We start from the raw sequence: 26,355 nt of genomic DNA, 5'->3' as shown, positions 1-26,355 counted from the left end.
CAGTTCGGGCTGTAGTAGTGTTCAAAAACTGCAAAATCCCCATATACATTACATGGGGAAAAAGTATTTCTACACAGTAGCTGAACTAATTAGCATACGAGTTTTAAAAATGTCATCAAACTGCGGCAAAGTTACGAGCAAAACAAAAAACGCTTCATCTACGGGAGTAGCGGTCCCCATTGGGTTGCCATAGTTAGGATCGTGTTTACACAGGAAATTAATTTTTTGTATTGCTAATAACTGTAGCGCTGTTTGACGAATGTCCACAAAACTTTCCAAAAAGTGCTACTTTTCTAGTTTTTGACTAGTTTATGCGTCGGAAGTTTTGGGTTGATCCATCAAGCAGGGGCAGAGAGAAAGGGGAGTCCCAAAATGCGGTTGCCCCATTCATTTTTCCACAGGAACTTTAGAAAGAGCTACAGCTCAAACTGCGGAAGGGACTTACACCTGATTTGGCAGAAAGCTAGATCTTGGTCCGGAGAGAGTACTTATTGTATTTTATTGTAAATATGTTCAGCCATTTTGGAAGAAAATTGTTTATATCACGCCATGGGGGATCCATGGAGATGACAGATCTCATTCTTAGATGTGACTGGCTGCCACCACCTCAATCAGGAAGCAGTGGCATCCATCTTAGGATTTGGGAATAAGAAAAACACAGAAAAGACATAAGGGTACAGAGCATTGAGACCATGACCCCCTAGGCCTGAGGGTGGGGTCCCAGAGGGACCCTGCCTGGGACTAAAAATATTTGTAAAATTGTGCCGCAAATTTATGAAGGATCTGCAAATCCCCAGAAAAGTTAAAAAAAAATATAAAGTGCAGGCTCCAATGCATTAAAAAAAAAAAAAAACTCCCCGGGTAGGCCTGGGCTGGGAATGAAAGATGCAGCATTTATCTAAGGGGGAAGGGGCACGTGGCCCCCTCCCCAAGCCTCGAAGCTGCACCGGGGAGCTAATCCCTTGGGCTGATAATTTAATAGAGTATGGAAGCCACACAGCCCCCATCCCTGAGCCATATGATGGGGCTGGCTCAGTGACGGTATCCCCAACCCCAGGACACCGTCTATTTCCGTGTATGTGGGCACAGCAGTGAAAGTGCAAATGTTTTCCCACCAGACAGGAGCACACAGCTGCTCCTGCCCAGTCGGAAAACAAAACATTTCCCTACTTACGCTCCTGGACAGGTAAATGCTTTGATTGCTCCCACCCCACGGGAACAAAAACAACCTGCTCCTGCAGGATTGGAGCAATGTCGGCTCCTGCTGTACACACAAGTGGTGCAAGCTTGTGAGCCCTCAGGACTGCAGGGGTCCCACTGCAGCCCCCAATGAAGTACAGGCAGGGGTGTGCCCCACAAGGGCACCAGGACATGCCTCTTAATGAAAAGACAAGTTGTGGCGTGCCCTGGGTTGGCATGGGGGTATTCCACTTTATTATAAAAAAAAAGAAAATGCCAGCAGGGCCGTGGGGGCCCTGGTGCTTCCCCAAATCCCAGAAAATAATAATTGTGTGTGATGCCCCACATGGGCACCGGAGCACCCCTCTGATAAAAAAAGGTAACTTCTTTGTGGCCCCATGAAATTGGGCTGCTTAAAGTGAGCTGGCGGGCCGCAGGGTCATGGGGCTCCTCATGTGGCGCCTTATAAAAAATATGTGGGTGTCCTGTGACAACCAGAAAGAAACAAAAAAAGCCAAAAGTGAATAATAAGTGAGCAGCCACAGAAGCACATTTATTATTCACTACTCCTTAAAGAAGCACCCTTTAATACCCTGGTAGGGCTACATATATACATATTTATTATTTTTGGTGATGTCCCTGGAAGGGTAAGGGACATCACCAATTTTTAATGTTGTAGGGGGCCATGGGGAGGTCTGCAGCTCCCCACCAACACTAGAAAAAAACATTAGTCTCCTGGGTCATTGAAATCATGACCCCAGGAGAACTTACCATATTTTTCTAAACCATTTCCCAGGCTGGAGCTTTTCCTTCACAGCTAGGATTGCAGTGCCACCTAGAGGGTGGTTGCATTTTATGTGTTAAAGGTATATCACATAAAATACAAGACTTGTATTTGGATATGTTTACCATGTTTGACATCTTTGGGGGTATAAAAGATGAAAAGGTAGAACAGAAATATATTTATTTTATTTTTTTCTTAAAGAAAAAATAATATATCTCTGACTTTTTATTTTCAAATTTTTCACTCCCAAAATATAATAATAAAAACAATGTAAAAACAAAGTCACAGACATGTAGTTTAATACAACTTTATTAAATATTTTAAGCCATTATTGAAATATGGATTTGATTTAAATTATTTGGTAATTTTTGGAGAAAGATGACAGATCTGCTTTAAAAGGTTGGTGTTATATATAGGGTGGGTGTGGGTGTTAGGTGTGGAGGAAGGGGCCAAATGCCGTGCGCTCTGTGGAGTTGGACGTCTGTGGGTCAGGCCCTGTGGCCAACCCCCACCTTTGGTCATGTACGGCAGGAGGTTGGCTTTTTCACTGGAGAAAAAAGCTAAACTAACGTTATCGTTAGGTGAAATGTTCATTAACAATGTAATGTTTTAAGCTCTAAAAACCACAGAAATTCACCAGTTATATTCACCTTAAGTAACTATAACTCGTGCCCTAAGGTAACTATAACTTGTGCCCTCACCATGCACTGCTAATTACCACACATATTACTCACTCACTTATGAGGCCCCGTGATCCCCATCCACTGGTGCTGCAACACATTTACAAAATGCTATAGGTGGCTTTGTTCCCCCCAGGAGACCCACAAAAGTTGCAGCCCAACAATAATTGCAGCCTAAGTGGGCTAGTGGGGGGGGTCCATAGCCCCTGCCTGCTTCTCTGACTGAACCCATCCCGGGTGCATCTGAAGCCAGCTGCACTTGTTTGCCCCCATCCAGTCGGAGCAGCTTTTTTCTGCTCCTGCCGGGCAGGAGCAAATATGTGTTCCCTGTGGGCAAAAATGCAGGTAGGAAGTTGAAGTTCTTCCTGCCCGCGCTCTTGCAGGAATCCCAGGACACTGCTACTATAAGGTTCCAAGGGATGGAGTCTGCAGGGGCACTGAATGGCTAGGTCAAGGGACCCTCATGCTCCACTCCCCCACAGAAACGCATTTGACTGAGGAAGGATCGGGTCCCTGAGGCCCTTTTGAGGCTCACGGATGGGGGTCCCACACCACCTTCAAGAAAGCAAATTGGTCTGGAGCTCGGGGAACGGGGCCCATGCCCTTCCTCTTTAAAAAAGTAATCAGCCCAGGTGAATGGGGCCCCTGTGACCTTTTAAAGGCTCTGGGAGGGGATTGCATGCCCCCTCCTCGCAGAAGAAATTGATCGCTGGAAGGATGGGGTCCCTGAGGCCCTTTCGTAGCTCAAGAAGGGGGCTGCATGCCTCGCTCCCTATTAAAAAAATGTGATTGGCTCCAGGAAATAGGATGCCGGGAGCTGCATTCCCCCTCCCTAAATAAAAGAAGAGTAAATGCCCAAGCTAAGAAGCACCTCATATTACTCTGCGAGGGCTTTTTTGTATTTTGGATGCTGGTGGTGGCCCTAGCTGGGACAGGGGCAACAGCAAGCAAATTTGTTTAAATGTTGGGAGAGCTGCAGAGAGTGAAGGAGCATGCCAGCAGCATTAAAAAACACAGTAAGTCTCCTGGGTCATTGATTCCATGACCCCGAGAAAGCTCGCCATCTGTTTTTAAAGCTCTCTGAGCTGCAGCTGTATGCTCTTCAGTTGGAATGCAAGGAACCCCATTGGTTAGTTCTATGTTTACATTTTTTGCCGCCTGAAAATGTTAAATAAAATAGTTACAGATGTGTTAATGTTTTTGAAGGCTTTTTTTTTTAAATGTTTTATGACAATTACTTTTATTAAACATAGCAATGCATGAATTTATAAAATGTACATTTGAATATAGTTATTGGTGATTTTTGACAAACACAATAGATCTGCTTTATATATGTTAATGTGCTAAGCCTGAGATAAAGCCAATAAGCCCGCTTTTTTATATTGTGTGGTTCCGACCGTTTTACAAAGTCAGTAGGTCTATCTTGCTTAAAATGACACTCTTTATATTGTTACATCACATAGACAGCCATGTGTGCCTGTGAGGGGCAACAGGGGGTCCCTTGCACTGGCCATGTCTTGGGCAATGCAGGGGCCTACCTGGTCAGCACCCTTGAATTGCACACTGTCTGCCTTGGTTCCCTTCCTTGGAGGCCAATGCCTCCACACGGTTTCCACAGGGCAAACAGGCAGAAACCTCAGATTTCTGAGGTTTCTGCCAGTCAGCCCACTGGAAACCTTGCAATCAGGCAGGGGGGGAGATCGCCAGCTCCGCGGTGGTCTCCTCTCCGTGGGGATGGCTGGCCGATAGTCAGTCCGGCTACCTCGTAATATGGCCCTTAGTCTTCTAATTGATTTCATAATTTATTCTTATCCTGGTCCTAATCTAACCTTAACCCCAAATCTAACCATTGTTTGTTGTTACAATGTTTATTTTGTCTTATACTAATCATGATACTAACGATACCCTTTTAAAATATATATTTTTTAAAACCCAAGCCTTAAATAATTTAATGTGAATTCATGTTTTTTTATTTTTTTCTAACCATTATCCCAACCCTAAACCTAACCATTGTTTGTTGTTACAAGGTTTATTTTTTCTTATCTTAATCGTGATACTAATAATAACCTTTTAAAAGATATGTTTTTAAACCCAAGCCTTAAATAATTTAATGTGAATTAATGTTATTGTTTTTTTCTAACCATTATGCCAACCCTTATCGTTTTTTTATGACAGTTATTTGTATTAAATAGGTTAACTATCCTAATTTGTTCTGTTAACTAAACTAATTGTTTAATTTGTTTTTAGTTTGCATTGATCAAAATATAATTACATTTGGAATATAATTAGTAAATGGTATTTTTTTTATTTTTTAAAATAATAATACTCATAATTGTAGTAAAGACAGTAGTTTTTGGAAATTAGCGTATCTTGGTTTCTCACCAAGCCTCCATTTTTTTATTTAATAAAATAACATTAATAGTACTACAAGTTAACATTAACAATATTTTTTTACTAATATATTTTGGGATGGCAGAAATCGCCCACTTTCAATAGTATTTCAAAGATTTAATAAATACCTTTTTACACTGGGCCCTGGACAGCTGCTGCAATAGCACAGCACAGTCCTTCTAACTTAACCTGCTGTCCAGGGCCGGAATGGCCACAGTGGGCGTTGGGCGTTTCACTGGGATGCTGGAAGTGTGGGGGCCGTTGTTTTAGCAGTGAGGGATGGTTTTGTAGCATTGCTGCAATATCAGCCCCCAGTCACAAAAGCAGCAGTGCTTTGCACTTGCTCCCAATGCCCCCTCCGCCCCCACAAGGGAGCTGGTCGGACAAAATTACCAGGGCTGCTTTGGGTTCCCAGTCCAGTCCTGCTGCTGTCAGTGACCTACCACCCCTGTAAGTGGCAGATAACAGATGGAAGACTCACGCCAGGCGGCAAAGCTGCCGAGGGCTGTTAGAAACATCCCTGGGATAAAAGTGGCAGGGGTGCTAGTGCATCCTGCTCCTTCAGAGGCCTGGTGGCGACAGGCACAGCTGTGACCTTGATGGGCCACTTGCACCCACTCTTGTGTGCAGTGCCAGCTTTAGGGCGGTGCGAGTGTTGCGGCCTCACCGGGTGCTGACCTTTATTGGGGGACGCTGACCTCAGCAATGACGTACAAAACTTGCGGTTTAAAAGCACCTGCTGAAAAGTTCCTTGCGCATCCAACCTTCAGGAAACATTTAAAATGTCAAGATACCGTTTGTGATTAATGATCCTGCTTGCAAGAGAGGTGGGAGTTTTGTGTAGGGGCAGCTTTGACTCGCCGTAAAGTAGCGTAGACGGTTAATGTGCCTGCTGCAAAGAACAGAATCATATTTTATGTGGATCAGTGAGTGAATTAGTAAAGCCAGCCTTAACAAACACTTTAAAACAAATTAATATATGTGAAAGGGGGGCTATGGAGAGATGAGGGGCACATTTGTCAGGTGGTAGTGAGGGGATCCGAGGAGGTGGTCATGTGGTGGGGTTGCCAAAAAAGACTGTTGCACAGGGCGCCACAGCTCTAAAGCCAGCCCTGCTTGTGTGTCCGGTGAGCGGCCTGCATTATGTAGGGGTTACCAGTGACTGAGCTGCCTGCCATCAGGTGGAGAGACAGTAGAACACCATGCCTCATAAGATAAGGACAGATGGTTCCAGGCTGAAGATGGCAGAGTTGTCAGCATGGGTGCCATTTAGTGAATGCCAGGGCTGCCTTCCTTAGTGAACTGAGACCTATACTGGTTGGGGCCCACTGAAGTGGACATTGGAGGTGGGCAGCCCTTTCACATTCATCACGTGCTATGGATCAGTGGTGGCATAGACTTGCTGCCTGCTCACAAATATACAAATACAGCTTCATGGCAATTCTATGCAGGACTTTACTGAACCCCTACGTCCTCTGAAGCAGTTATCCGGCTGTGCAACAGTGGTGTCAAACGAACAGTAGATGTGGTGAAGTCATGAGCGACATTTGGGGGAACTAATGAATACACTGCCCACCCATACTGGATGCACTGATCACCAGATGCTCTTTCCTTCATGTCGTATCATCTACTTCAGGCTTGAAAATCTTCTGACGATGCTGACACAAAGCAAGTCTGCTAGAAATGAATGGCTGACTTAAGTCAACTAACATCAAAATTGACACAGGGTTTGATAGACATGGCTGCACAGTGAGAGTATCCTACCTCAGGCCAAACTGAAATGCTGCTCCTAATGGAAAGAGTGCTGGAGGTGATTTGAGCCAAAAAGAACACCTGGAGGGGAGATCCAGGCAAAATGGTGTCAGAATCCTGGTACTTGAAGAGACCACAGTGATGGGCAAACCTGAAATCGTTGTGGAAACACTCCTGATTGATCTTTTTGTCATCTCAAGTTTTTTTCATACATTTGCCATAGAGAGAGCTCATGGATTATTGTCCTAAGAACCATTGCCGGTTGCTCATCCCTGGACATATGGCCAGAGTAGTAAATTTTCATGTCTGCAACAAGATATTAGGGGCGGCGCCTCCATTGGGGGGAGGAGCATCGCACCTCCCCGTGTTTATTATCGTTTTCTTGAAAAGAGGTGGGGCATTGAGGGTGGCGAGGACGTGAGTGGATTGCACAGAGCACTCCCCTCAGAGCGCGTGTGTGTTTAGTCAGCCGTCTCCCTAGGCTCTCTCCAGCCCAGGAACACCATTGCCGGGCTGGAGAGAGCCTGCAGAGGCTTCCAGCCTGCTTGGGAGCACCCTGGCTGCGATCTCCCAGCAAAACCGGACGCTGCTTTGAGCAGCGTCAGGATTGGCCGCAGGGCAGGCTGGGAACCTGTGCCTGCAGCGAGGAGACGGAGGAGCGGAGCGGCGTGCGGCGGAGGAGGTAAATGTTTTTTTAATTTTTTTTGTTGATTTATCGCTATTTATCCCCCGGCGCGCCGCCCCGCCCCATCTGGTTGTCGCGAGCCATGACCGCACGATATCCTCTTAGCCTAAGCAAAAGCACAACACTCTTGTTCCATCCCAACTTCACTCCCATGGTATGGGAGAAGAGGTGGACATTCATGCCCATCAAGCATCAAGAAAAACCTTTTGAGAGATAGAAACGTGAAATATGCAATGTTATATCTTGCTAACCCGACCTGGGACAAAACCTTGAATCTTCACAGACGCCAAGATGTTGATGAAATCTGCAACAGTGAACTTTTGCAAAAAAAACAGACATATACCATTGTAGTCGGATACTGAAGAACAGAGAGACGACTCCCTTTCTGGAGATACAGATGGAGCGCTGTCCGGTTTGTTGGCTGCTCTGCTGGGATGTTTGTATTGAAAACACGGCTGAAGTGCTGCAACGCGTGCGCTGCCACTCGAAGTTAGGGATTATTAAGAATGGCTACTTTTTCCATCTTCAAGTGGTTAATATGATTGTAACTATAACTTCTCGTGATCCCCCCAAAAATGGCTTAGACAGTGGGGGTGTAGCAATTGACAAGCACCCAGGTGCAGTTTGCACATGGTGGATCGTTGGAAGGGGAGAGTGTGGATGCGAAGTCCCGGATGCAAACTGTCCAGTTTAGCGGGCATTGTGGGTGAGGGAAAGTTGTTGAATTTTGATAAGTTGCGGTATTGAGTCACCTAGGGGTTAACTGTTTGACTGGAGTTTCCGGCTTGTGTGCAACTGGATTGTACAGTGACTACACGTGTGACAAGCGAGCAGCAACAAACTATTGCTTGGACAACATCTTGATGTCAGAAGAGAGACCACTGAATACCCGCATTGCCACCCTGAATGTAAGGGGATTTCAGCAATCCTAGGACATCTAGGTGGGGCCTTGCACATTTGAGCAGACACAAACCACTGTTGGTGCTGTTTCAGCAGCTACACTTAACTCTGGGGGGGAGGGGGGGCAGATTTCCTTAGGGTTGGGGCTGCTAGGTGCTTCTCCACATACTGTACCCTCTCGAGAGGGGCAGTGATATAAGTGCATACAGATGACCCTTTTCATGTTTGGAGCAGAGGAGGGCCTCCTCTTCTGGGTAGGGGTGCAGGGCTCTGTGCATCAGTAAAAATTAGTGGACGGGGTAAAACTCCCTTTCACAGGGTTAGCTTAGCCACTTTTCAGTTAGAGTATCCAATTCCCGATGAACTACGTGCTTTAATGTTTCTCTCTTTCAGATGCACATTGTCCATACCAAGCAAGGCCTGACTCTGGCACAGGCCAAGAATGATACAACAGGCATCGCTGTCCTGGGCTTCTTCATCAACGTAAGTAAAAAGTGGACCAAGCGGCCTGGAACCAAAAGCAAACCTTGATGTTTGGAAATTGTTGAGTGATGGTAACTGGTAACGCTCACTGGTGTTATCTGCTGATATTTCTCATTGCTGTTGTTTGTCCCCTAAGAAATGACTGTGCCTGGTACCAGCTATTCTATTTCTATTATGTTATTGAATCAGTATCTGCTGGTGTTCCTGTCCATCATCCGTTGTATTTGCATGTGTTTCCCTCTATTTGTGGGGATATCTGCTGATAATCTTTCACCTACTTGTTAACTCTGCTTGTTCCATGATCGCTCATGGTGAAATCTTCTAGTGTTACTGATGAACTCTGCTGTTTTTCGTTAGCGTTTGTGTTAAGTATCAGTAGCCAGTGAGAGTTGCTGGTGTTCACTTCCAGTGGTGGGTCGGCGACTGCTAGGGTACACTCAGCAGCACACTAACCATTCCTATCTGTCTTTCCCTCAGGTGTCAGAAGAGTCAACTAATGCCACAGGATTCGAGACCATTTCTAAGCTTCTGTCTAACGTCACTTATAAAAGTATGTCTACGTCTAAAGCTCTGAGTGTTGCAAGTTCGTGTGCTTGGTTGGTCATTCCTAGCTTCCCCTCTAGCCTTAACGGGCTTTTAGGAGGAAAGGGACGTTTGTGGCTTGCAAGGTGTTCCAGAAGTATCAGTCTCACAATTATTCCTGTCTCGCCTAAAGTGTAGGGAGGAATTTAAAAGTGATTCAAAATGCACATAATATAGTCAGTAAGTCCCTTTTCCTTGAAATAGTTTCAGTGTGAGCTGACTACATCTCCAACCCCAGTTCTATCAAGGCTGGTCCTTAGTAGTGTCAATAGAAGGGACGCACAGATTGCCTGCAGAATAAAAACAGTAAATGTATCCAAATATCAAAAGAATGAGCAGCATGTCAGTGTTTCAAGTGTGCAACCAATTTATGCAATGGCCCTGAGTACTTGGAGAACACTGTGATTAGGAGCTGTATTCAGTGTGAAGGCTTTATACGGTTCTGTTTGGATTCTGGTGCATTATATGATGTGCTGTGTGACCTCCTCACGTTATACATTCACGAAAACTGTTTTGGGTCCAGTCAGGCTCATTTACAAACCTCATGCTCAACCCTGGGTAGCTTTGGCTTCCAGCAGTAAGGCTGAAATAAAGGGACTTGAATAAAGCATTTAGAAGCACCAAACAAAAGAATACGACAGTCACACAACACAAAAGAAACCAATTTATGAAAAAGAGATATTTTTATCAATTTTTAGTGAAAAAGATGAGCAAAATCCACTGGAGAGTTCCAGGGATATAGATTTTTAAAGTAAACGTAAATCTCAGCTTTTTAGTCCAAAGCACAAACAAGCACTGGTAACCGTAAAGTTTGCCAACTTTTGAAAAGTTTGCAAGAATTGTGTTTGGCTATCCCAGCCCGGACTGGACAACCAGTTTTGGCAGGTAGAAGGTCAGGGATGTCAACAGGTAAGACTTGGACATTTACATGGTCACTAAAGCAGTCTCAAGTCCAGTTCCACACTTTACATCAAAACCGCCGTAGACTTTAATTTAATGGAGCGGTCCTGATGCTGGGGATACAGGATGCTGAAAGCTGCTCCGGCTGCTGTGCGGTCAACAGAGGCCTCCTTACGGTTATTCCTCGGGTAAGATGAGGGGTCTTAAGCCGCTGTATTAGTGTCCCAGTAGAAGTCTAGCAGCAGCTGGCTACTGATCTCCAAACACAGCGAATCCAGCGGTTTGGTTTGGTGAGGCCTAGTGTCCATCTTGGGCAACCAAACCCCACTATGGCAACTCTTACAGATTCATCAGACATGGTGAAACCTTTGAATCCAGGGTGGAGGCCTTCTTGACTGCACATTGGCGGTCAGCAGCAATTCCGTCAAGATGGTGACTGACTAGCAAAACAGGCTACATCCAGCTTTTATGGCCCTGGTGCTGGGAATTGTAAGTCAGTAGACTGACCCTAGAAGTTACTACTTCAGTCTGGGGCTTGGGAGCAACTTTTCCACAAGCCAGGCACCACAGGGACAGCCCTGTCTTTGCTAGCCCAAAGAGCGGCAGGTGCAGTTGAGCGGTGGGTGCAGCCTCTCATGCCAGGTCCAGGGGTCAGCAGGGCAGTCCTTCTTTGGTCCTCTCGCCAGCCCAGATGTGATCTGAGGTTTAGGGTACCAGGGGTGTCATATTTATACCCAGAGTCACACTGGTGGTAACTCATTCGCAAAAGGGAGGGGGTCCCCATGGGACCCCTTCCCCTTTGTGAATGTCGGCAAAAATATTTTTTCAGAGCAGGCAGTGGTCCTATAGACCACTGCCTACTCTGAAAAAAACAAAAACAAATGGTTTCGGTTTATTTTTCATTTTGCAACTCGTTTTCCTTTAAGGAAAACGGGCTGCAAAATGAAAAAAAAATAACTGCTTTATTTATAAAGCAGTCACAGACATGGAGGTCTGCTGACTACAGCAGGCCACCATCCCTGTGAGTGCAGGGACTCGCTATGGGGTCGCAAAATGCGACCCACCTCATGAATATTGACGAGGTGGGTCTTTGCGACCCCATAGCGAGTCGCAGAAGGTGTCTGAGACACCATTCTGCATCCAATTTTGCGACTTGCAAATTGCGAGTCGGTCAGACTCGCAATTTGCAAGTCGCAAAATTGGATTTTTCTACATCTGGCCCCAAATGCCTACTGGTAACTCTGTACTAACCAATGGTACTACTGACCGTTCCACAGTAAAAAACACAATTTGGAAACATTACTGTTAGTACATGTCCCTCTTAACACTGCTTTCTGCCTTATGGCTTGCTAGGCCTCCCTTATGGGATTGTTGAGAGAAATTAGGTATTTACCATGGGTTAAAATGACAAGGTTGAACTAGCAATTTTAAACTGCCTTTCCAGGCTGCAGTGGCAGGCTGGGAGACATTTTGTACTCAGCAAGACTCAAGGTGGCAGAGCAGTTCTGCAGCCCCGGGTGGACATTCCAAAGTACATCGCCCGGGTTCTTTTGGTACTATGTACTAGGGACATATAAGTCAGCTTATGCCAAGTGAGGATAGACAGTGTAACATACACTTTGTAAAGGGTTAGAACACTGGCACTAACGGCTGGATGGCAGGCCTCAGTGTACTCTCAGAGTCAAAAAACCACCAGCATCAGTCCAAAACGTTGGTGGTAATTATGCAAAACGAGGCATTTCTTTACAGGTTCCAATGCATGAACATGGCATGTGAGAAAGAGTGGCAAACAAATTATAGAAATATATGGAGCAGCGGCCCATGGAGCAGTGTACTTTGTGAGGAGAGCATACCAAGGCAAGTCAATCCAAAGAAGACTGGCAAGTGGAACATTGTACTGGGATATTGTGGTATTTACTTGCATAACTTGCAGTGGCTAACTCGCAGGGATGACAAGTGAACTTGGAAAATATATTTGAGAAGATTAGCTGCATGGAACATTCTGGGCCCATGGTCTCAACCTGTGCAGTCAGATCACTCGCCAGCAAGTGTTACCCGCTAACATATTCTGCTTGAGACGTTTAGATATGGAGTATTTTAGCCAGTTTATTGAGACACATATTCAAGTCAAAAACCTCATTGAGATAGGAAATCATTGTCAACAAATGCCATATTTACAGGTCTTTGCAATTCGGGTGACTTACTAATGCTAGGTACTGTCTCTGTCTTGTGAGAACCATGCAGATTCCTGGCTTCAACCTGCTGCCATCAGCTTGCTTCATAGCACCAGCCCCTTGGTCAGAGTTGGGCTGCAAGCACAAAATCTACGTTGCTGGATAACCCTTCTTCTTTACCCCGCTGGTCCAGTTGTCAGTAATCCCAGAGCCTGCGGAGTACAATTCCAGTCCACCAAGGCCTCTTGAGTTGGGGTTTTCTTACATTTTTGTAGACTCCTCAGTGTTTTCCCACCACTCTCTGATTTCTGCAACATTGCTTTATGGTGACCCTTCCTTCTTTTGGGGTGTGTGGGTGTGACTAATCTTCACCAGTGCAAAGCAGGCCAAGGACTACTGCTGCCCATGCACAACAGTGCACCCTCTGTATTTACTCTCTTTGCTTTGATGATTGGTCCAATTAATGGCCACCAATCGTGTTGCTGAAGAAGGACAGGTTGTTCTACCTTGGGTCACCTACCCTTTCACAATTTTCTCCCCCCTTTGCATGCATTTTTCTGTACCTGGCTTTGCTCTAGTCCTTGAGTCCTCTGCTATGAGGAAGGAGGTGCTGGGCGTCATTTTCTGCATGCCCCTTGGTCCCTGAGTCTCCAGCCAGGTTAGGTCTCTGGCATCCTAATGGTTTGTTTCTTATGATGGGCCTCCATTCTAAGCTGTGCAGTCATGCCACTAGGCCAAAACCCTGTACTCTCCATTATAATCTGCTTAAGACAGTTAGATGGGGGTTTTCTGGCCGCAGGTCATTGATGCATACATTCAAGTCAAATACCGCATGCTGGTAGGAAATCACAGTTGAAAAATGGCAACACTGTCCTTGAAAAATATCTTTTCAGCATGTGCATATCTGTGCAATCTCTCTTACTTGCTCTTGCTAGGACCAGCTTTTGTCCCTTTTTAGGAACCAGACAAGAAAGTAAGGGGCACCCTTAACTCTCCGATCCTGGGCTAGTAAAGGATAAAAAAATGGGAAGCTAAAGCACCAATTCATATATATAAATTCCATATGCAAAACAAACCTTATTTATTTGCACCTTGACATTAATCTAAGACATAATCAAACTGTTCAATATGAAACACCATATATCTTTGTACCAAAATCTTGCATGAGTTTATTCATCGTTATGCATTTGGGAGTACATTGGCAAAAAGTCATAAAAGTATTACATAAGTTCACAGAAGACATATAATAATACATAAATATGTAGGCACAAGTAAAATACATATATTCAATGGTCATTTCTTACGGTCATTTTTTATTTGTCCAAAGTGCAGATTTGAAACCAATAGGTGGTGATATATGTATTTTTCAAAAACATTCAAAATCCACCTGGACGTAGCAGAGGAAGGATCCTTACAAAGAGACACATACATGCAGAAATGTGAGGCCTTCCCACCATACAAAGCAAGAACAGTTCATCTTCTTGAGTTACTCCACTAAACAAACAGGTCGACACGGTTTGGTCTTTACAAATTTCCAGGCCTGTTCAGGTCCGATACGGGACAAATGACAATATACTATAACACCGTTGCCCTTATTGTAGCAAAGTTAGACAATTATGACATTTAAGCCCCAGTGTAACTATGTGTCCAAGAGCCACCTTTTTAAATGGATGCTCTTGCTTAGTTGTTTTTAGATATGCCAGAGATCGCCATTTATAAAGGTGAAAACAGGGTTACCCCTAGGTACTTTTCACTTTATCTGGATCCCCCGGTTTTGTCCAGGAAATTATCTTATTTAAGAATTCCCTCCATCAGGTTTACTATGAGGTCGAGTCCAACCTGGTAGTAGTGTCCTAGCAGAGTGTGGAGAGGTTGCCAGTGATGAAGCATGTCCCATTTTGTGAGTGAGGCCGCCTCTTCCAATAAGATTGGTCTTTCTTCTCTTATTGGACTTACCCCTTTCCATATGAGAATCTTGGTAATTTAGGTATCAGTGATTTGTACCAACACTGATAAAGCTAGTGTTGTAGAAACCACCATACCTTTATGTGTTTTGAGCCTTGCAGAGAAAGTCAGACCCTCCAACTAGAGGAAACTCTCAGTGGACCATTGCACACTCTTCGTCTTTGCTCACACTTTCAAGGGTAAAAAGCATTGATCAATGAAGACAACACGGTGACCACGTTTTACAAATGGCCAAGACATTTGGGCCCATATTTATACTTTTTGACGCACAACTGCGCCAACGCAGTTGTGCGTCAAAAATGTTACCGCCGGCTAACGCCATTCCAGCGCACCATGCGGGTGCCTTATTTATGGAATGACGTTAGCCGGCGCTGCGGACTGGTGTGCGTAAAAAAAAATGACTCACACCAGGCAGCGCCGGCGTATCGGAAAATGGGGGTTGTGCGTCAAAAAATGGTGCAAGTCAGGTCTGAGGCAAAATTCAGGCCTCAAACCGGATTTGCGCCATTTTGTTTGACGCCCAACCTCCATTGACATAACTCCTGTCTCAGCAAAGACAGGAGTCATGCCCCCTTGCCCAATGGCCATGCCCAGGGGACTTATGTCCCCTGGGCATGGTCATTGGGCATAGTGGCATGTAGGGGGGCCCAAATCAGGCCCCCCTATGCCACAAAAAAAATCGGACAAAAATACTTACCCGAACTTACCTTTACTTCCCTGGGATGGGTCCCTCCATCCTTGGATGTCCTCCTGGGGTGGGCAAGGGTGGCAGGGGGTGTCCCTGGGGGCAGGGGAGGGCACCTCTTGGCTCCTTCCGAGCCCACAGGTCCCTTAACGCCTGCCCTGACCCAGGCGTTAAAAAACGGCACCCATCAGGCTGTGCCCCGTTTTTTTAAGGCTCACCCCCTCCTGTGCGTCAAAATGACGCCAGAGTATAAATAAGGGGCACAGGCCTTAAAGTCATTTTTTGGAAGGGAACGCCTACCTTGCATATAATTAACGCAAGGCTGGTTCCACCTTCCAAAAAATGACGCACATGGTGGAATTTTGACGCCCGCGGGGTCGGACGTCAAAGTATAAATATGGGGCAGGGCTTGCGCAGATTGTGCGTCTAAATTTTTGACGCACATTCGGCGCAAACAGAGTATAAATATGCCCCTTAGTAGGCTTGTGCTCTTGGTGTTAAGACTAAGAAGAGTAGCATCTGAAGAGGAAGATCTGCAGATTGAAATTACCTTATTGATCCGGATATCCAGGCACCCAGCCACCATCATTCCCAGAGACATATATGAGTTCTGTTGTTTGGAATGGCTAAGCAGGCTCTGGCATACAAGGATTTTGGAATTCCCTAATGGTATTAATGTCAGACATGCTATTTCACTGTTGAAATATTGGTAGGCAACTTCCTACTGGAAGTCCTTAGGCCTTCCTTGGGCTTTTGTTTTTACCCATGATTCAATCTGAATTCCACTGCATTCCAGTAATGGTCCATCCATCATTTTCTGTCCCATTACCAAAAGACATTCATCGCATCTGGATGTGAGGCGCTCTGTGCACCTGTATATGCAAAACAGCACTTTTTATGGTCTCCAATTTGTTACCTCTGGCACTTGAAGAAATGGTGCTTGAACCTCCACATCACCTTTGGGCATGTGAGTTGAACAGACCGTAATTCCTACGTGTCATGCAAAACAGGTTCTCCTGTACATCGACAAGAGCCATGGGATCCTTAGAGCCACTGCAACATCAAGGGTGTGGCTATCATGTCCTTGAGATCTACAAAGTAGAACCATAGGCTACCCCTCACACATTTGCATCATGCAGCAGATTAATGTCGGGGGCTCAGTTAGGGCAAACTTTGGTAACACACGCCTGCAATTGGCTGCATGATGATGTATATGCCTGTTTTTTCAAAATAAACCGCTTGAGCATGTAGGTATGGTTGTCATTCAAGTCTGGGCTCACTGGCTGGTACGTCTTCAGACGTTATGGAAAAAGGAAAACAGGATATGTATGGGTTACATACCTGTTATCTGCATTACTGGTAAGTAATGTGGTCATCCCCTATCAGCTTTCTGCACTAGTTTTGTCAATAGGAATCCTCCTTGTTTAGCCACATAAATTAAAAGTGGGAAGAAAAAGGTTGTACAATTTTTGTGTCAGGGCCATTACGACATCAAGTGTTGTGCTGTGGCCATCAGATACTTTCGGCCCTTAGGTGAACACTGTCCTTTTGTGATTCACCTAGCTGTTGTCTCTCTACGGGTTACTTGTAGGGGGCAAGGTCGCCTATTCCTAGAAACAAGAGTGCCCGCAATGTGTATCTAGTCTTGTCTTAAGTAGATCACTTTTCTGCCTCTAGGCTGATGGTGTATTTCAATTGTGATTCTTGAACTTACCCTCTTTCTCTCCACAGATGACAGCGTGCAGTTAAATGGCAGCCTTTCCATTGAATCATTACTCCAAGGCGTAAACCTCACCTCCTACTACAGATACCTGGGCTCTCTTACCACACCCACCTGCGACGAGGCGGTGGTATGGACCGTATTCAAGAACCCCATATTGGTTCCTTCCAATGTGGTGAGTATGCCAGCACTGTGCGACCATCAATGTGATTATTATGCAATAACTCTGCCACACTTATGCCAGCATTCTGCCACCCTCATGTGGAGTGTATGATGCCACCCTCGCTGTGGTGGGTGAGCTAGCCCTAGATGTGCTGAGTCTCCACACTCTGTGCCGCCCTCTGTGTTGCGGGGACATTGAGTTCCCAGCCCGGGTGTGGTGTCACAGTCTGTTCTTACTTTGCAGCAACAGTGCTGGTTTGGTGACCCCTGTACTGACCGAAAGGTAGAGGCAGCCAGCATGTCGCTTTGTCCCTGATTTGCTTCTTAATTTGGTTGTTCCCCATTACTCAGCTCAAACATAGTAACGTGTTTACTAGCTCCTGGTACTTCCCTTTCTGCAGTGTACGCCTGTTGAATGTTATGTTATGTGTATTTTTAAAGTTAAAGCACAGTGTCACTCACGAGGGTATCCTGGCACTCAGTAGGTGTGTGAAAAGCCAGGTCTTCAGCTTCTTGGGAAATTCAAGAAGAAAGGAGGAGTCTCTGATGTGAAGTGGGGACAAATAATGAAGCAAGGGACATTTTTAGGCCTGGCTCGACAGCTCAACTGTTCGCCAGAGCATTTGTCACTACTCTTCTAAAATGTGTGCATAAAGTTCACTCCAGATGACTTTTACTCTCTTAGCAGGTACATATTTGCTGTACCATTTCACCACTTATTGCTTTGTATGAGGGACTATATTAAGTTTTTGTCACTTTCAGTCCTGTATCTTCTGCTAGTTGCAAAACCGATTTTTTTTTTTACTAAAGAAGGCATTTTGGGTGAATTTGTCAGGACTAGAGTGCAGCCATCACCTTAACATTGCCACTCTATTGTGTGTTCCTCTTTCACATCAAGGTGGCCTGACCCCAAGATGGCTGACCAAAGGCTTGAGAGATGAAAAACAAAAGGATCAATCTTGCAAGACTTTCGGCAGCCATCTCTTAATCAGGCTGTCCCAGTGGCAGAAACATAAACCATCACGCTTCTCAGCAAGCGAGAAGGAAATCATAGCTGTGATCGTTAGTGCAATTCAAAATAAGTGTGGTGCTGGCACATTAAAAAACAAACTATGCAATATTACAGAATATTTTGTCCAAAGTGAATGGTACCTATATATTCGCAATCTGGCAGAGGAAGTTGCTGCAGAAGCATTTAACTTATATGACACTTAATATTTGGAAGGATTGTAAGGTACAAAGCATTGATACAAGGAGCCTTCGTCATTTATGCCCTTGAATGCATTGGACTGCATTGGTACTTCAGACAGTCACAGAAGGAAGATGTTTTTCACATAAATGCAGTTCCCCCACAGGTTACAATAAACTAATGTCGACATGCATTTTCAAACATCTGAGTAACAAAAGCAACCCTAGAAATAATTCAGGGAAAACACATCTTCAGATCCTCTTACTGGCTGTGGGATTAAGTCAAAAAGCCAGGTCTTGAGTTTCTTTCTGAAGTCTGTCAGTGAGGATGAGGTTCGGAGGTGGAGGGCATTCCAGGACTTGGATGTGAAGTGGGAGAAGGAGCGTCCTCCAGAGCAGCAGATGCACACAGTCTGTGTGAGGGCAAGGTGGGCAGAGCAGAGGTTTCTGGATGGTTGGTGGAAGTTCAGGCGGTGGTTCATTTAAGTAGGTCCCTGGTCGTGGAGGGCTTTGTAGGCTTGGGTCAGTAGATTGAACTGGCATCTCTTCTGGATGGGGAGCCAGTAGAGGTCTCTGAGGAGCTGGGTGATGAGGGTCCCTTTGGGCAGGCTGAGGATCAGTCTGGCTACTGCATTCTGTATCATTTGGAGTCTTCTCATAAGTTTATTGGTGGTGCCTGCATAGAGTGCATTGCCGTTGTCTATTCTGCTGGTGATGAGGGTCTGTGTCACTGTTTTGCTGGTGCTGATGGGGAGCCATACGAAGATACTGTGCAGCACACAGAGTGTGGAAGCAGGCTGAGGAGATATTTTTGAACTGCTGTTTCATGGAGAGTTCACTGTCCAGGATGATATTAAGGTTCAGGGAGTGGTCTTTTGGTGTGGGGGGTGCGTCCGAGTTCTGATGGCCACCAGGTGTCGTTCCAGGGGGAGGTGTGTCTGCCAAACATCAGCACTTTGGTTTTGTCCGTACTGAACTTCAGGCAGTTGTCCTTTATCCAGGTGAAGACGATTTTCATGCAGTTGTGGGAGCTGGACTTTATGGTGGTGGGGTCAGATGATAGTGAGCGGATGAACTGGGTGTTGTCGGCATAGGAAATTATGTTGATGTGAGCTCTGGCGATGTCTGCTAGCGGCATCATGTAGATGTTGAAGAGGGTAGGACTAAGGGATGAATCTTGAGGGACACCGCAGATGGTGAGTTTGGGTTGTGAAGTGAGGGGGGTAGACAGATTCTCTGGGTACACCCCGTGAGCAGAGATGCCATCCACCTAAGTGTACCGTCTTCGATTCTGATCTGGTGTAGTCATTTGATGATGTGTGGTGGGAGACGGTGTTGAAGGCTGCAGAGAGGTCAAGGAGGATCAGGGTAGTAGATTCTCCTCTGTCGAGTAGGGTGCAGATGTCTTCTGTTGTGGCATTCCGGGTAGTTTCAGTGCCGTCGTTGGCTCTGAATCCTGATTGGGAGAGGTCTAGCAGGTTGTTTCTCTCCAGGTGTTTGGTGAGTTGGAGATTTATGTCTTTCTCCAGAACCTTGGTGGGAAAAAGGAGCAGCGAGATGGGGTGGTAGTTCTGGAGCTTGCTGTGGTCTTCGGAGGGTTTCTTGGGGAGGACTTTGACCTCTTAGTGTTTCCAGGCATTGGGAAAAGGGGTGATGGAGGCATTGCAGATGGTGGTGATCTTGTCGCTTCTGAGGTTGGAGAGTTGGTGGGGGCATGGGTCATAGGGTGCTCCTGTATGGATTTAGTTCATTAGGGCCATAGTGTTCAGTGTGCTGAGTTGTTCTAATGTGGTGAGCATGTGGTTGCTGGCAGTCTTCGTGGAAGTCGGGAGGCAGAGGAGGTCAGTGGGTTGTGGAATCAAAGTTTCTGTATATGATAGCTATCTTCTAGTGAAAGTGGTCAGCTAGAGTGCTGCAGAGTTTCTGTGAAGCAGGGATCAAGTACTCTGTATTGCTGTATTATAACCACCACGTAGAAAAGGCACGTGTAGGTTTAACAAATTCATTAATTATTATCTGTTTTATTCTGTGACCTGAAGAGGGGCATCAAGCATGCCCTCTAGCTCAATTGGGAGTACTATCCGTGTCCGAGGTGAACTCTCCGATGATGGTGAAGATTTCCTTGGTCTGCTCGGCACTGGCCACGATGTGGTTTGCTAGGGCCTCCCTTTTTGTTTTTTTGAGTTGGTGGTGGTAGCTGTTGAGGGCTGACTTGAAGGTGACTCGATCGGTGTCGCTTCTGCTGGTGCAACACCTTCTTTCTTGATGTTTGCACCTGCATTTCAACAGGCTGAGTTCTGGTGTGTATCAGCTGACTTGTTTGGTGGGTCTGTGCGTTTTGGCTGGTTTGGTGGGGTGACTCGGTTGGTGGAGTATGTGACCAGCCGTTGAAGTTCTCTACTGCTCGATTCAGGTTGGTGGAGACGTCAGGCTGGGTGATGCTGAGGGCATCGGTCCATTGGTGCAGAGTGACTTTCGACCAGCTGCGGAAGGGGATGCTGTGGTGGTTGGGGAGCTGCAGGGTGGTCCAGCAATTGTGAAGTTGACAATGGAGTGATCTAATCAGGTAAGTTCCATGGTGTGCTGTGTCTGACTCTTTGCTGGACATGAAGATGGGGTCTAGCACATGTCTTGTTCTGAGACCAGTTGTGAGAGGCCAGTGTTGTACATTTGTTCCAGGACGTCCGTGGTGTTGGTATCTATGCGGTTGTCCAGGTGGAAATTGAGGTCTCTCAGGAAGACGTAGTGTTGAGATTCAATGGCGAGAGGGATGAGGAGTTCTGTGATGTGTCGCTGCGGCCGGTTCGGGGTCCTGGGGGTCTGTATGTGAGGGTGCCTTTGATAGTGGTATTGTCAGAGTTGGAAGTTGAGGTATTCCATGATTGATGTGGTTTCATCTTCAGTGGTCGTGCAAATGATTGATTCCTTGTGTATAATAGTGATGCCACCTCTGTGTCTGTTAGTGCAGTCCCAGTGTTTCATCTTGAAACAGGTTTGTGTGGGGGTGTCAGGGTCCAATGCGAGGGTGAGCCAGGTCTCTGTAATAAAAGTCACATCTGGGGTGAGGGTGGAGATGATGTCCTAGACTTCAGTGATGTGTTTGCAGAGTGATCTGACGTTGATCAGGAGGCGTGGTGCTGGTTTTGGTGGGTGCGGTCGGTCCAGGGATGGGAGGTGAGCCGACAGCGAAAGCAGGTGAACGGTCCCACTGTGGAGCGAGGAGATGCGAGGCAGCAGTAGTTGTTGTTGTGTCCAGGGTACGGAGTTCATAGGCAGAGTACTTGTTGGAGTTAAGAGGGTCAGGGTTCCTGGCGCTCCGCACGGTCCAGGCATGGACAGGCACAGATGGGCTTGCCTTTGGTGTGCCATTCATTATTGAGGTCTTATGGAGGGGCACTGGGGAGGTGGGAAGCAGACACAGTGGGCAAAACGGGGAGACAGCCTGGGGCACTGGAACGTCATGGAGTAATCTGCTGGCTGGAGGGGCTGACTCCCTAGGGCAGGAGCAGTCCGGCAGTCAGCTGAGGTGGCGACTGGCAGCAAGGGGAGCTGGCAAGACCTGCTCACTACGGCGGCACTGGAGTCTTCATTAAACAGGTCTTAGATTGGGGTGCTGGGGAGGCATGAAGTGGACAGAGCAGGAAAACCGGTGCGGGTAAAATGGTGAGGCAGCCCGGAGCACTGGAGCCTCAGGAGTAGTCTGTTGGCTGGCAGGGCTGGCTTCCTAGGGCAGGAGCAGTCCGGCAGGCAGCTGAGGCGTCGACTGGCCGCAGAGAGATGACAAGACCTCAAAGAGTTGCTGTGCAACCATGACTGTGTTTGCCTGAGAGCCAATCTCCCAGGGGTCAAGGAACCTCACCTGAAGCCTGCATTTTCTATTCATCTAAGAGTCTGCCTAAGGTGCCTAGAAGCATGACTGCCTTCTGACAGCGAGAAGGAATGTGCTTAGCTTTACAGGAGGAGCAGTGCTTAATTTGTGCTTGTTGGTTTCCGGTACAGAGCACCTGCACTTATTTTTGAGGGCCAGCACTTATTTTTCTGCCTCAAGCATTTACTGCGAGCAAAAGCCTCAAATGAGAAAGACGGAGGAAGAGAAAAACGAAAAAGCGTCACAAAGGAAGAAGGCAAAAAGCTGCAAGAGTGATCTGAAGGGGCCGAGAGTGGCTGTAAATGGATTAAAATGGGCCCGAGATGGCTTCCGGATTACGCTGCCTCGGTATTCCATGTTCGCACATTTAATTGCAGCAGCCGCGTGTTTTAGAGGAGGGTTTTGGGCACCGGCACTATTTAATTTACAAATTAGGCACTGAGAAGGAGAGACTATCAAGGAGTAGCCCAGCGTGTTCTTGGTGTGGGGGAGCACCCAGAGAAAGCAGACTACCACAGAGCCAGGAGCAACCCGTACTATGAGGGAGTCCTCTGGTCACTCAGTGTTTCCTATTTGAAACGCACCAAGACTTGCAAAAACAAGCATCACTCTGTCAACCGCAATCTGCTGTGAGCCTGAGTGACTTGTGCTGTCGCTGCGGACATCGGGCCTGAAGGCTGCACTTTTCAAAGGCACACACACCTTCACGAGTGAATCGGTCTGAATGCCAGAACTCCTGCACCCAGACAAGGAAGCCGCCCCTGCCACACATGCCGATATGCATGTCTGCCAAGCCGACTTCATCCAGTGGCCTCTGTTCCGCCGAGAAGTCACCACTGTAGTCCCTGCAGCAGTGAAACTGACGCTGAAGGATTGGGTAGGCAAACTGCACCTGCTGCATCAATAGAACTGCTGTGGCAACTAGCAGGTAAACGCAGGGCTTAGTCAGCAGCCAGAATGAGAGACTAGAACATGCAGACTAGTCTGCTGCATGGACCTAAGACTGTTTGCCAAGTACATGCAAGGAGTAAGAAGAGGTTGAACTGAGTGGGGTACTTGAAGTAGGCTGCTCCTGTGCGGAATCACTTCCTATGCCCACAGTATACTGGGGACTGAAGTCAAGAGTTCTCCTACAGTAGGGAGTGGTGAATACTGGAAGGGGGTGTAGTGCTTTACTGAAGATCATTATTGAGATAACAACTCCCTACTTGTATTCCTATTGAAATGTATAGTATATCGTTTTTATAAGCTTAAAATGCTTTGTTTAAACAAAAAGATACTGCTGGCCTTGACTACATGTGCCTGTTGGTTCAATTGTCTCGTACACCAGTTCCATGAGAAGCCACGGATTGCTTGCCATTGCACCCTGAGAGTTATTAGTGGGAAGTGTTGTACTTTGCTCAGTTTGCAGAGCCACAATAGGATGGACCCCAGTACACTGGAGGCACATGACTTCAACCATCATGGTTGCGGCCCAGAAGCCCCTGCTCCCTTGGCCACCTGAAGACAGAAGGCAGTCTCTGAGACTGCCTGATCGGAGCAGACCTCCCATGATCCATTGCCCCTCCACTGGGCCTTAGGTGGAGAGGAGGCGGTGGGGATGGGTGTGTGAGTCTAACCCCGGAGATTATCTGCTCATTTCTGCTGCTGTGGCCAGCACATTCATGTTTAAGCCTGACAACCCCCCAACTTCTCAGGTGAAACCACTGCCTGATCTGAACACTCACTTTGAGCTTTGCTACAGGTTAACATGGGATCCCTGCCTCACAATAACTGGCCGCCACTATGGAAGACCATTTTCCTTGCTCACCGGCTGGGTACTGTCACGGTGGCCCTGCTAAATGTTGAAATTACCTGCAGATGGTTAAGGTCTTTTTTGTAATGGGGGGGTCCAATCATCCTTTGCGCCCAATGCCCATTTAAAGAACAGAAACTGCAATTCTCGCTTTTTCTTTGGACCAAACAGTGCTCCTGGTAAATATAATCCTTGGCAACTCCAAGGAACAAAGTACCTGAATCGAACAGACAGAAAACCCAGAGGATTTGTGGGGCTATTAGGCCGTTTATCGTAGCGCCCACTGGTAACAAGGTCAAGTGGGGAGATGGGGGGGAAGGAGTGAGGAGTGTTTTACCTTAGCTTGTTAAGTCAACAGCACTTAACAAACTTTCTGCGAGCTGGCATAACTCATACAGTTAGGTGTGAGCCATTGAAGAGGTCATATAAGGAAACAAGCATGTTCTATGATCTACTCTAAGGTTGGTATATAACGTCAAGTACATTCAGTGCGTCCCTCCAAGTTGGATTAATGGTAATTTAGAAGAGTTTGTGCCTCTTAGTTGAATTAAGGAATGACGTGTTCCCTCATCTTCTTGCCACATGAATATATTTCACTCTCATTCACTCTCTCCATTTCCCTTACTCTTTTTTTAAGATTTCATTTTCTCAAAAGTATATGGACACATGGTGTCGATTTGTTGTTATTCTTGTTTCCTTGCCCCCTCTCCTGGGAAACTCCCTGTTCCTGTGCCCATCTCACCAATAATGAGAACGTACTTGATGATGTAATACCGCACTGTTATGTTTTGTATAATGGTGAGAACTGAAAAACACATTAAAAAAAAAACTTTCATTTTCTCTGTTTGTCTATTGCTTTCTTGTTCTCTAGCTCCTCTCCTCATTTTGTCTTTCTCTCATTCTCTGCCATTTGTAATCATGATCTATCTCTCACACTTTCTGTCTCTTTTCTTTTCCCCTTGTTTGGTCGCTCTCATTTCATATAAAGTATCACTCCAGCAAGCACTCTAACCTGATACATTTGTCTCTGCTTTTTTCCAGGTTGGCGCTTTCTCCTCACGTTTGTATGAGAGTGACCACATAGAGACACCCATCGCAAATGTGTTCAGGACACCAAAGGCTTTAGGGGTTCGTGAAGTACAGACTTCTGTGGCGAAGGGCGCACTCCTCACCACAGCAACACCAGTAACTTTGCCAGGACGTGGGACCTCGCTCTTCCCTCCCCACGTCCTAGCTCTTTTATTGGCGTTTCTGACCATTGTCAAGGGGAGAGGTTGACAGGCACAAGGAGCTGTGCGTGGCTAGGAAAAACAACATTCATGAAGCCCCTGAATCGCAGGAGAACACGCTCTTATCTCGGGTGAAACACCTTGCGTGGCCCTGGACATGATTAACAATCCCATCCGTTAAATCCTTGAGGAGGCCAAAACTGGTTACTAAGGCCACAATGATTTGGAAAATTACTTATCAGTAACTATGGTTATTTAGCACATTCTCCTTCTCGAAGTCTAGAGAATAATACTTGATTGACTGTGATTCTAGAACCTTAAGTAGACTTAGATCTGAAATGCAGCGAAACACCCAGCAACCTGAACACCGCCAATCGGCTTTGGGACCACTTCCCCTGGGTCTATGATAGGTGCCATGGTCCATGACAAACAGGGAGGCTACATAAGTGTGACATTGCCTTTCCTCCAGGAGTATCTTTCTTTGATTCACAACCCTTGGTACAAGTCCACGCTGTTCGGAAGGACCCACATACCAGGGATTCAGACCACATGAAGCACCTACTGCATTGAACCTGTCTTTGAATCTCGACCAGAGAAGCTTGACACTGAGCAGATCTTCAACTCATATCAAAAACATTTGTGTAGGAACTCAACCTCGTCTCCAATGACCCTGTCTAGTTGGAAAGACAGGCGTAAACAGAAGTCAACCAAGTCCTAAAACAATGGTTGTATCTGTCAGATATTTGTTTCTGAGAAGGAACTGTTCTATAAATGCATATGCCTGGGATTATAGCTGTGGAGGACTGTGTCACCCGCAACGCTTTCCCTGAGCTAAAATAGAGGTGGCACTACTTTAAAGAAATGTAATCAAAATAATTGATTAAGTTGTAACATTAAAAATCACTTTTATTACTGTCTATGAACTGCAGCAATTTTTTCCGCTCTAAAAACTTCTCTGTCTGAAGCAACATGAAATTCGCATTTCTCACACGTTTCTTTTTTGCGCACTTGATCCCTGAGGAATAGCCCTCTGAAAACGAAACTCATCGACATATATTCCTGTTTATAATGCTTTGTTGTTTATTCACACATTGATCTGTAATTTATCACTGTAGATACTAGCAGTGAGCACCTAGCTGCTAATATCGAGTCTCGCTTGGGAGCCACTCACATTTTGTGTGACATTTGTTTCCTGCAGAATGATGGTATCCGTCGCTGCACAGCAGGTGAGGC

At 46.2% G+C, this 26,355-nt stretch overlaps 1 protein-coding gene across 2 annotated transcripts in view; it reads left to right on the top strand.

Annotated features, from left to right (window-relative positions):
• Positions 1 to 26,039, top strand: part of LOC138304408 (carbonic anhydrase 4-like) — a 58,427-nt gene extending 32,388 nt beyond the window's left edge. Inside the window, exons 6-9 of one of the 2 annotated variants that reach the window (XM_069244420.1) lie at positions 8,765 to 8,854; positions 9,332 to 9,404; positions 16,892 to 17,055; positions 24,935 to 26,039. In XM_069244420.1, coding sequence (XP_069100521.1) covers positions 8,765 to 8,854; positions 9,332 to 9,404; positions 16,892 to 17,055; positions 24,935 to 25,171 — 564 coding nt within the window. In that variant the 3' untranslated portion in view covers positions 25,172 to 26,039. Of the gene's footprint in view, positions 1 to 8,764; positions 8,855 to 9,331; positions 9,405 to 16,891; positions 17,056 to 20,643; positions 20,793 to 24,934 lie in introns of those variants that run through there. The other variant, XM_069244421.1, reaches the window with a different exon arrangement.
• The last annotated feature ends 316 nt before the right edge of the window (positions 26,040 to 26,355 follow it).

The sequence above is a fragment of the Pleurodeles waltl genome, chromosome 7 (assembly GCF_031143425.1).
Source record: "Pleurodeles waltl isolate 20211129_DDA chromosome 7, aPleWal1.hap1.20221129, whole genome shotgun sequence".
Classification (NCBI taxonomy): domain Eukaryota; kingdom Metazoa; phylum Chordata; class Amphibia; order Caudata; family Salamandridae; genus Pleurodeles; species Pleurodeles waltl.
Note: the sequence above shows the minus strand (reverse complement) of the source record. Positions and strands in the feature narration are given on the sequence as shown.